General features: G+C 36.4%; 1 protein-coding gene across 7 annotated transcripts in view; it reads right to left on the bottom strand.

Moving 5' to 3' along the window:
* The window catches only part of LOC106076312 (uncharacterized), a 30,382-nt gene continuing 17,786 nt past the window's right edge, over positions 1 to 12,596 (bottom strand). For all 7 annotated transcript variants that reach the window (XM_056040877.1, XM_056040881.1, XM_056040882.1 and 4 more), the window contains exons 5-6: positions 3,205 to 3,322; positions 1 to 1,864 (exon numbers count right to left, since the gene is read on the bottom strand). In XM_056040877.1, the coding sequence (XP_055896852.1) occupies positions 1,673 to 1,864; positions 3,205 to 3,322 (310 nt within the window). In that variant the 3' untranslated portion in view covers positions 1 to 1,672. The remainder of the gene's footprint in view (positions 1,865 to 3,204; positions 3,323 to 12,596) is intronic.

Genomic DNA, 12,596 nt, shown 5'->3' with positions numbered 1-12,596 from the left:
CCATTGGTTGTGTTTTAATTTCAATGTTATTTAACATTATTTCAATAATGGTGTAATTGCTCAACTATCAAACACTCAGTCCTTGTATACAAGTAAAAGTTTGAAGTAGGTCAGAGCTACAGAAGTGGTAGTTAAGGGGAGGTATCCCTAGAGAATATTGAGTTTTAGGTCTAGGATATCGATTTTTAACTAATAACATAATTAAGTAGATCAATCATTTTTCTTTACATTACAATCATTTTTATTGCTTAAATCTGTGTCCAAAACATGTTTTTTTAATGTTTTTGTAAGGGCTATGAGACAAAATCTTAATAAAATTTATACTTTAAACTCATTTTTCTCAAAATGTTAGTTTTTGCACATGTCATTGTGCCTTACTAGGAATTTCTCCTAAACTACTTGATAGATTTTTAATGAAATTTGAAACACTTCTTAAGGACATCATTAACTTTACTCGTACAATGATTTTTTTTCAATATTTTATTTACTTTTTTTTAAAAAGTATTTTTAATTAATATTTATCCTGTTTTTTTTAGGTCTAAAAAATACTTAAAAATTCAAAAATTTTTAAAAAATTTAACATACTTAAATCTTTAATTCTGACGTTGTATCAATTTAGAGGATCCTATTTTATCTTTTAATTCAATTTCATGTACTTCTGATCAATAGTTTTTACAAAATTGACAGAATTTTAATTTGTATACAATAAACAATATGGCCGCCGTTACCATGGCAACCATCATTCAAAAAACTTTTTTTTAGCATTATTTATTTTAGAATATCATTATATGTTACCATAACAAATTTCAAAGGCCTAACTTTAGAAATAACAAAAATAAAATTTTCAGGGATACCTCCCCTTAATAAATCAGTAGATGTTAGTCATCTAAAACTTATGCGATGATTGTTCCAAGGTTTGTTTTACAATTGTACATTGGCAAGAATACTTCACATCATTTAGACATATTTTAACTCCAGATTCATGCATGACCAAACTCTCTAGATCCATAGATCAGCAATAAACTATATACATGCCAACTCTCAATATTAATTAGTAATGAACTATATACATACTACTCTCCAGATCAATTAGAATTAAAATCCATACATACTAAAATCACTAGATTCAACAATAAATAAGCATAATGTATATTATGATTTACATTCAGTTCATTATTTTTTTTTTTTAGATATGTAGTGCACTAACTTGTTCCAACTCATTTAGCCTATCCTACTTTTGGAGATGAAATGATAAGGGTGATGTGGGTGGTGGAGGGACTTTGAGGGGTTTGTTGTTATCAATTATTAGTGCATACTAGAAATATCCCCAACACTCAGCTGCTTGAGCTTGGATTGAGGACTAACAAAATTAGGAGCTAAAACTCAGGATTGTAGATTTACAATCTTCCTTTTACACTTGAGAGTTGTTTTTTTGTTCTGTAAGGGTTATTTGTCTAGTGAAGTATTGACTATTCAGTTCAAGGTTAATTATTTCTGAACATGGCACATATAAAAGGTCTCATGGATTTCAAATCGTCAGAAGATTTCAAGTACAAATTACTGAGATGACACAATCGAAGGACTTAAAAATGGTAGCATTTTAAAGAGTGACTTCCCCTTGCATATATTTACCAGAATTACTTCCCTTACATGTTATTTTGATCGTTTATTTTCATCTGATATCTTTGTTTAATGTCTCAAAAATATGAGCCTTGGTTATACTCTGTCTTCTAATGACTTCATCCACTCTATTTCTTTCTTGCGCTAGGGAGGGCTTTCTCATCTTCTCTTTTTGCTTCAACTGCGTCTGCTTTAGGATTGTCTCCCTTTCTGGCTCCATTTTCTGAACTTCCTTCAACTGCATCTATTGAAATGGATAACGTAAGACTAGGTAAATGAATCTAAAAGTTAAGTAGGTTGGTGTAGCTAACGGAGCCAGCGCCCCATTAGTTGTGAAACAAAAGTCGTAGAGTTCAAGACAGAAGGAAAACAAAACGCTGGGCATCATAAGAAAAATGGTCGCGACAAAAAGAAAGCATGGAGGAGAATAATGGATAATCTGGCCCGGACTTAGGGATGATGAGGCTCTATGCACATTTTCAAATGAGATCACGAGGCCGTGGAGGACTGGCTATATGGGCACTCGGGCAAATGCCCGGAGGGCCGGTAGGACCACATTAATCATCTTTATTGAAATCAAGTCTGTATTTATAAGATAAGGGCCGCATGGATGTCACTAAGGCACGTATTAAATTGTTGAAGGTTTTACAGTATTCTCTTACACAAGGGGCCCTCTCAGCAACGTATGTATATTTACTGTATGCATGTGTACAGCTATCGATACATTAACAGAATGATTTTGAGAACAGATATACCTATAATTGGATGTCCATCATATAATATACAATTTATGGGTCGGATGAAATAGAAATGCCCGGCCCGATTTTGACACCTAGTCCGCCCCTGTCACGAGGCACTATTATTACGATTAAAAGGCTCCGTCCTTGCAACTAGGGGGGTCTAGGTGACTGATGTGCACAGCTCGCCACCACCGGTACATGTTCTTCTGAGATTCAGAAATGCATTATCTAAACATTAATACCACCCTGAGCACGGGCGCACGTAATACCAGTTAAAAATGCTATCGATAGGTTTTTAAACTGAAGAAGCGAATCTTGCCATCTCACACACGTGGAGACTAGGTGAGATTCACGCACGATCCTACGGCCCACTCGCTTGGTGTAAGACGAATGCAGCCAGTAACTGGAGGAGTTGGAACTAAAAAGCCAGGCTTCAAGGAAGTCCGTCAGTGACTCGGTGTATAGTGCTATTATCGTTTATGCAAAGTCTCCTCCGTCCCAGACCTATTGTAAAAGAGTATGCCTAAGAAAAGCCTTAGCTAGCCTCTAATATGGTTTACTGGTGCAACGATTTATCTCTTGGGGAAAAAAAGTGCCTCAAAGCCCTGTGCAGTCACAATTTTCGCAAACCCAACAGTCCGGGTCCGCTATTGTGCACTAAATAAGCTTGTGGACTTTTTTGTCTTTCAATCGCAAGTGTCAGATGTTCCATCTTCTTTACTTCTGCAAGTTGAACTACATTCTAATTCTGAACTAGAGTTACCAACCCTTTCCAATGTTCTATTTTTAAAACAATTTAGGCCTTCAAAAGTGTAAGTTGGATGACCAAGACGTGGCAACTTACTTCAAGAGATGTTCTAGCTCGACCTGGTAGTGGAGGCGGATAGAAGACTGGCTGACTGAGGTCCACGTGACTGTGTTGTAGTATACTGATTCTATCGTCCACAGCCAACTCCAGCTGCCTATACGGAGACGTCCATACAAAGTCATTTTACAAGAAGGAATGCATTGATAAAAACAAAGTATGTGATAGAGTTGAGATGCCAATGTTGCCAGAGTTGAGATGCCAGTGTTGCCCTAGACACCTTCAAATGTTCTAACTCTTTCATACGGGGCTTCCTGATCGTGCGGTAAGCGCTTCGGATTGTCGTCTTTATGATACCGAGTTTGAACCTTGACCACTTCCACGCCCCTGTCGTCCTGTAAGAGGCTTAGACTTGGCCGTAAAAATCTTCATTTATAAAGGAACGCCCGAATCATGTATTGCAAACAAAAAGTGCTCTAAAGACCTACTATAGAGACTATTACTAATGTACTAATTAAGTCTGTTTTGATACACGCCACTAAAGGCAAACACTATCTAACATTGGGACAACTTGAGCGTTCAATGAACAAAAAAAAAGCCAGTTTATGTTTTATTGATAGAGCATGCTCAACGCCTCTAACTGTGAATCACTAGCTCAAGGTTAGCTCAAAGTTGAGGTTTTGGCGTCGAGTTGTGAGTTAACCTCTGACTATGAATCGAAAGCCAAAAGACAATCAGGGCTAATGCAAGCCAAAATTGTATCATGATCTGAAGGCAACTGGCTTTTGAAAGATCAAACTTCACATCTATCTTCGTCTACACTACACAAACAATGAGATTATTATGATCTTTGATTTCCAAGGAAGAGATTCGGAACCTTTGTTCTGATCTTTGATTTCCAAGGAAGAGGTTCAGAACCTTTGTTCTGATCTTTGATTTCCAAGGAAGAGGTTCAGAACCTTTGTTCTGATCTTTGATTTCCAAGGAAGAGATTCAGAATTTTTCAGCAGTATCGGTTCTAAGTTGTTTTTTTTTTAATTAGAACCTCCCTCTATCTCACATCATCCCGATAATGATCATACTCTTATAATAGTTCAGACTTTCAGGTTTGTTGGACTTTGTTATTTTAGGAGACTAGTTGAAAGTCTAATTATTGTTAACATACTGCACCATGGGATAAGAGTGGAGAGGAGAAGTGGAGAGGAAGAAACATAACCAACATAGTATTGAGTGACCCCCCCCCCCCCGTATCTAGAAATGTTACAATTTAACACGTCAAGCAACAAGACCCAGAAGACAATGTTATAGTTACGTTAATTTATTCGTTGTTTTGGTTGAATAACTCATGTCAATGATGTGTAATGCATTGTCCAGTCAGTGACACCACACTTGCAGCTTTTCACATTGGCATTTATGCACTCTGTACCCGACATGTCGGTTATTTAAGAAAGGAGACCTACGATATGATAGACAGTAGTGTTGCCAACTGTTCATTCACTGAAGCGGATCAGTGCTCTCTTTCTGCATATTTTGAACAGGGCCAACGCTGAAACAGCTTGAAATAAAAACTTGCTAATGCATTGCGGACATTATCATGGTCCACATAAGTAGGCGTAGCAGTTGTAGTTTGTGGTGGGCTCAGAGGTTAAGACTGTTCAATATTGGATTCGAGATAAAGTATGTCGATGAGCCATAGTTAATAAATTTAATAATGGTATAATTAAATCGCTGTTAAGTTACAAATATGCCAACTAGTTTTATTCCCTTTTTTAAAAACTTTCTCATGGTTTATGAAAAAATTGAGATACGACCCTGGTTAAGATGGTCCAATCTCACCCTCTTAGTGTTCCGTTGTCGTTTGAATTTAAATCTACACTTGTAAGACAAACTTTCCTAACGTATATTAAAGATTATTATTATTATTATTATGTCAGAAAAGAACGAGTAGGCCTATTCATTCTCTGGCACTGCCAGGGCCGAGTTTAATTAAAGAGAAACAAAATTCATCGTAGTCCCCAGTTTCCACTGAGGAATTTTTTGGTGATGTGGCAGGTCTGCAGCAGTACCGCCCTCTGACAGGCAACGAGGATGTTCCTAGGAATATGAAGGGCCTTGAAGGTGTCTGTGAGGTCAGTTGTTATAATCCCCTCGGTTGATATAACAATGGGGTATATTGCTATTTTGGATAATTTCCATAGACGCTTAATCTCCAAGCCAAGGTTCCCATATTTTCTTTGTTTTTCTTAGTTTTACTTAAATTATGAGACAGTGGTACGGCGATGTCGATAATTATAGCGGTTTTTTCTTTTTTTTTAAATCAACAAACAGAAGATCAGGGCGATTGAAATCTACCGTTTTGTCGGTCAGAATAGGCATATCCCAATACAGCAGATGTTCAGTAGACTCGAGAACCTCTTGTGGCAAATATTTATAATAAGGAGAAGTATCCTTACCGATCAAATTGTGCGTCAAAGCCAAGTGTTGGTGTATTAACTTTGCAACTTGGTTAACCTAGGTAAGCTGATTCTGATAAGGCTGAACATCCTGCCATAATGTGTTCAATCGACTCACCCATATTTTTACATTTTCGGCTTTTGTCAACAATATTGAGTTTTAGGATATTCTTCTCGTAATTTTTTGTCCTAATTACTCTGTTGCTGTAACAAAGCCTTCAGTTTCAGGGTAGAGATGACCTGCTTTGAGTTATGTTAAGGAAGCAGCTTTTCAATGTTGTCAATTGTTGTCCCCATCTAATAAAGCCGGGAATTTTCCGTGGAGGTTTTTTTCTTCCCATTGGCGAATCTTATGCCCTACGTCGTCCAAACCGACATTGACATCAGCATTGTGTAGGTTCAGAGGGTTGCTTCGGAGTCATATTTGCGTATGAAGGAAGCTAGTTGATTGCTGGAGGCGAGCAGTTTTGATCGTATTTTTAAAACTTGCATCTTACACAATTAGAAGATGTTCTGCAATCCACGACCCCCATTCTTCCTGGGCAGGTATAGGCCTAACCTTATGGTGGAGGACTTGGGGTGTAAGCATCGAAATTTGGTTAGTAATTTTCTAGTAAGTCTGTCAATGTCATGTAGGTTGGTGTCAGTCCATTTAATAACACCGAATCTGTAGAGGAGCACTGGGACGGCCCAGCTATTTATTGCAGTGATGAGGTTACTGCCAGACAGTTTGGTGTTGAGGATTTTATTTACTCTTTGCTTATATTTACCAAGAAAGTCCTCTTTTAATTTCTTATGGTTTATCTTGACATTCTGGTTTATGACAAGATATTTATAAAGAGAGGCAGAGTTCAATTCCTCGATGCCTTCAAAGCAATGTTAGTGTTGGCTGCCTTGCCCTTTTTAATGCTTATGATGCTACACTTATCCAGGCCAAAAGACATACATATATCGTCACTAAAGCATGTTACCGTTTTGATTAAGGTGTGTAACTTTTGCTCGGTTTCTGCATATAGCTTTAGATCATCCATGTATAATAAGTGGAACACACATTTTGTACATTTAGTGTCAACCCTAAAACTGTTTGTAGTGTCATGGAGTAATGTAGAGGATTTATTGCTAGGCAGAACCAGAGTGGAGATAGTGAGTCACCCTGGTATATACCTCTTCTTATGTGCACAGAACCTAGTTCATCGAGATTAAGGTGCAGATTTATCTTCCAATTATCCATACAGACTTTTAATAGTTTTTTTTTTAAATTCTTGGATTGATTCTATGAATATCCAGGGTTTTTAATAGCCAATCATGCGGAACTGAATCGCATGCTTTTTTGTAGTCGATGTAACACACGTGTACGTTTCTCCTTCTTCTATTAGCTTGGTGAAATATAATACCATCTATAGTATAATACCATCTATAGTATAATTCCATCTATAGTATAATACCATCTATAGTATAATTCCATCTATAGTATAATACCATCTATAGTATAATTCCATCTATAGTATAATACCATCTATAGTATAATACCATCTATAGTATAATACCATCTATAGTATAATTCCATCTATAGTATAATACCATCTATAGTATAATTCCATCTATAGTATAATACCATCTATAGTATAATTCCATCTGTAGTATAATACCATCTATAGTATAATACCATCTATAGTTAGCTGTAATTTATAGCCGATCAACTCTTCAATGCAACCTTGTTGTTCCTCTGCTAGTAGATTATTATTATTATTATTATTTGAAGCAGAGTAATGGCGGCTATCATCTCCTATATATGTAGCACCAAAGACCGTGTCGATAGACAGCTTTGAAAACCTCTACACATATTAAAAAGCACTGAGAGAAATGTAGATAATTATCGTATAGTTACGGACCACTTGTCGTCTGCTGTTGCCACTCTTTCTTTCCACTTTAGCCCCAATCTTTATTAACATTAGCACTTTGTCGTGTTGGCTTGACATCTTTCAATCTTTTTTTAGCCATACCAGACTAGATCAAGCTTTTGTGCACAACAAAGTATGTATTATCAGCAAATCAAAACGTATGCGCACACACACACATCACTGGCGGATCCAGAACTTTTGAGTGGGGGGGGGCGATTTTTTTCCAAACCCCAACCCTAATGCCCAGTAAACCCTAACCCTATGCATAAACGTGCGTATATATATATATATATATATATATATATATATATATATATATGTGAGAATTTTAAAACAGCAGCATTTCTCAACCTTTGGTGAAAAACAAAACAACTGGGGCATCGCTATAAGGTTTTCAAGTGGGGTTCGGGGCGAAGCCCCGACGACAAAAGCGTTTTCTTGCTTTTTTCACTGCAGAAAAGTATTCTCCTGACATTTACAGCTCATTATTCATCAGTGGAGTTCGGGGCGAAGCCCCGCCGCCAAAAGCGTTTTCTTGCATTCTTCACTGTAGAAACGCATTCTCCTGACATCTACAACTCATTATTTATCAATGGAGTTCGGGGCGAAGCCCCGACGACAAAAGCGTTTTCTTGCATTCTTCACTGTAGAAACGCATTCTCCTGACATCTACAACTCATTTTTTATCAATGGAGTTCGGGGCGAAGCCCCGACGACAAAAGTGTTTTCTTGCATTATTCATTGCAATAACGCATTCTCCTGACATCTACAACTCATTATTCATCAATGGAGTTCGGGGCGAAGCCCCGTCGCCAAAAGAGTTTTCTTGCATACTTCACTGCAGAAACGTATTCTCCTGACCTAAAACTCATTATTCATACTATTAAAAAAGGACCTTTTGAATAATGTCGTGCTTGAAAAATATTATAATATGAATTTATAGGCCCTTAATACATTGCAAAAAATCCGATTTGTTCCTTGAAAAGATAAGATACCCCACATATTTAGATTTTGGCTTTGAGGATCTCCGCCGAAAAAAAATTATTCGATAGGGGCCTAAATAATATTCAATAAAATCAAAGTATAAATTGTGAGTTATAGTCCCAAATTTATTTAACTAGAAAAATATCAGATTGAGTAAAGGTTAGAAAAAGGCGACTATGAAAAAATGATTAGGGTTTAGAACTCATCTCAATCGTGACTCTTATACTGAAAAATTGCGTTTGAATTCTAATTTTTTGTATGCAAAGTCTTTCTTAAAATAGTTATGATAAATTCATGTGAAATTACACAAACTCTGTCTGGAAATGAGAGGGGCGGTAGAGTGAAAACGATTAATCCTCGCACCTTTAATAATTTCTGCTAAAGATTGCATTTGGCATTAAAGAATAGGGGTCGGGCGACTCGATATAAGAATTTAATTTATAGTATATATAAATTATATTAGTGACAGATGTTTTTGTTTTCTAATTTCCTAACTGTAATACAAAAAGAAAAAGTATTGGTTTGTCCGATGGGAGAAAGGCGATTGCATGAATCGCCCCTCCCACCTGGTACAACCCTTTTTCATTTAAATTTTACTAATGATAAAATTTGAGATTAGAGTGTGGTACGACATATTTACAATGGGTCACATATCAATATGTAGTTTATATTATATAGATATTCAACTAATTTTGTTCACAAACTATGATTCTCCATAAAAATAGGACCGCCCCCCCCCACTCAGAGAGCTAGAGTGGGAAGGGCAGTACATGCAATTTCCCCCTCCCCCAACCTCACCGAAACGGCCAAGATACAAGAATGCGAGCGACATAATATAAATCTATATATTAATTCAACTAATTTTGTTTACAAACTATGATTTCTCCATTAAAGTAGGACCGCCACCCCCCTCAAAAGGTTTAGGTGGGAAGGGCAGTAGAGATAAATTGGCAAACAGGGAACGAAATAATACAAAGATCGGTTAAAATATCAATAACAAGTTTTAATCACATAGATATTTAATTGATTCTGTTAGCAAGCTGTGATTTCTAGAAAGAAATTGGACCGCCCCCCCCACTCGAAAGTTTATGGGGGGGGGCGGGATTGATACCATCGCCCCCTCCCGACCCCACCAAATTGGCCAACATACTAGAGGGGGGGGGCGAAATAATCTAAAAATAGGTTGAAATATAAATAATTAGTATATATTATTAACATAAGTAATGAATTCGTATACAAATTGTGTGAATTCTATACTAAAATTCGTCCGACCCCCCCCCCCCCCCTTCGGGGGTCGGCCGAGTGGGGGGGGGGGCGATCGCCCCTACCGCCCCCCCCCCCTGGATCCGCCAGTGACACACATGCACACACATAGGCCTATATGCATATACACATATCATCTACAAGCAAACCAGATGTTTGTGACGTTCATTCTTTGTTTCGAAAAAAAAAATCAATACAAGAATTACTAACTCCATGTTTTTTACTTTGTGCGAGTTATGAAGGTGTAAGTAAGGCATTATATATGTGGCCAGATGTTCGCCCAACACTACAAACCTCATATAGGCCAAAATAGCTTAGAACTCTTGACCATTCCAGTAACATGGTGCTACCGCTACTCAATAAAATATTATAAAATAATCCATCCGGGTATATCTTACTATTACACTTTCACAGAAATCTAAACGATAAGTAGATCTAGCAGTCTTTATAAGTGGGCAAACTTATTATGCTTGCAATATGGAGTTATAAAATGAACTGCGTTAATATTAACAGCAAATAAATAAATAAATATATATATATATATATATATATATATATATATAAATACACTAAGACAGGGGTGGGCAACCTTTTTTGACCGAGGGCCGCATAAAAAAAAATTGGGCATTGGAGGGCCGCATAAATATAGATTTTATTTTTGAACCCCCCCCCCCCCCCCCCCCCCCCCAATTTGGGAATTACAACAAGAGTTAGCAATTTCTTGAACTAATTTTACGAATCTTTTTTTTTTTTTTTTGTATTTTGTATTTGTCTGTTTACATCCTAACATACTATCGCATTTCACCAAATGTTCAGTAGTACTTATTATGCAGTATATAACTGTTTACTCTTGTGCTTAATGTTCCTGAAACGTCAAACTAGCTTACTAGTTGTTGTTTTTCTTGTGACTTGTGTCTTATACAGTCAATCAGCATCGACCTGTTCTAACACTTGATAATTTTCAAAAGCTTAATGAATCTGGTTCCAAATAATGTTAAAGTTTTTAAAGTGTGGATATACAGCTTCTGACCCCCATGAAGCTCCCGCGAAAGAATTGACTGGATCTTCTCTTTAGGTCATAATTTGCTAGGAGGTTTGTCCTCTGGAGCTGAATCGGCTTCTGCATTAAATGGTGAGCTGAGGGTATTGAAAACTGGTTCCAGGTTCTTGACGTCTTAAGATTTGCTTTCAAATTCCACGATCCTTTCACTAGAAATAGTTTCGATTTCAGCTTATGAAAATAACAAAACCTGTTTTCACTTACTTGTCTCAAGAAATGGAATAGCTTTGTTTGAAAGGATTTAACATGCACAAGTATTTCATGCGCAAGCAATACATTTCAGTATTTCCAATGATAAACATGAAGTCTGTCTTAAATTCTTCATTAGATATATTAGTAACAAGGTCACAGTCAATATTCTTTTATGGAACCAAACAATTTCTTCCTTAAGATCCCATATTCTTCTTATGCTAGGCTAGCGGATACTACTATGTTACCGAACATCGGAATGTTTTTTTTCCAAACCTTCAAGTATTCGGAACTGCCAGTCAGGGCCGGCCTTAGAGAAGCAAGGTGAATTTGGTGGCTCCAAATAAAATAGAAAAATAAAAAATAATCAGCGAAAAAACTAAAATGAAGCAATTTATTAAAAACCTTGTTTACTTCAACAATATCATTGAGGACAAATTTCGCTATTTCTTCTCTGAAATGCACACTCTGTGCAAGGACCCCAGCAATCATGGGCCAAGAGCAGTTGCATGGTTTGCTTATGTCTTAAGTAGCGTTATGTCAAACATATTAATATTTATACTTTTTATCCTACGAAATATGAGATTTTTTATGCAGCTTTATGTACTTTTTCATGTTATGAGATAATGGTTGGGATAGTGTTATTTACTCTATTCAAAAGCCAGTTTTTCTCAATCAAGCACGGACTGCATCAGTTATTACCTTTAACATTTTGTATAAGAAAACCCAACACTTTCAACACAGTTCTTAATAGCATTGAATAAAAACTGTTGTTAGTCTCTTTTGACTGAATGTTTTGAAATATTGTTTTTAGAATAATCTTCGTTTACTTTAAACTTTTTAGACTAACGTTTAGAGACAATGTTTCTTTAGCCTCTTCATTGTAAGTGATAAGAACCAAAAGATTCAATAATTTCTATTGGTGTTTACAATTATTTATTTGCAATATATTTGCATTTTTATATGTGTAATGTGTGGGACCACCAGATTTCTTTAGGTGTCCGCGGGCCGCATAAAACACTTCGGCGGGCTGCATGTGGCCCGCGGGCCGTAATTTGCCCACCCCTGCACTAAGATATTTAGTATTTTTTGTTTTTTTTATTTAGTTTGCAGCATTGAGGGTCAAGTTAGTGTCTTTGATATTTTTACAAACTTTATATAAAATCACTCTGTCTGTCTATCTGGTAAAAAGTTTGATCATGTTTTTTCTCCCATTTCCCATTCTCGGGTAAAGTTAAGACTGCACAATTATTCATTGAGCCTGACAAGACATGAATCAATAAAACAAAACCCAATTAGTTAATTAATTGTTTGTTATTAATTATTTTGTTAGATATCGAAATAAGGGGAATAGATGCTACTTAATGAGAGATGTGATGTATATATGGATTTGGTCGCCTTATTACGTTTTGACACTTTTTTCTCCCACTTCCCGTTCGCGGATCAAGATGAAATTTTACATAATTATTCATAGTTGATGAAAATACTCGGATCAATCCAAAATTCAACCAATTAATTAATTATTTAGTACTAATTAATTAATTTAGTTTTAAATAGCAGAAAGCGAGCTAGACCCTGTAA

This window comes from Biomphalaria glabrata, chromosome 9, assembly GCF_947242115.1.
Source record: "Biomphalaria glabrata chromosome 9, xgBioGlab47.1, whole genome shotgun sequence".
NCBI lineage: Eukaryota > Metazoa > Mollusca > Gastropoda > Planorbidae > Biomphalaria > Biomphalaria glabrata.
The sequence above is the reverse complement of the archived record's forward strand: the minus strand, read 5'-3'. Positions and strand labels throughout refer to the sequence as shown.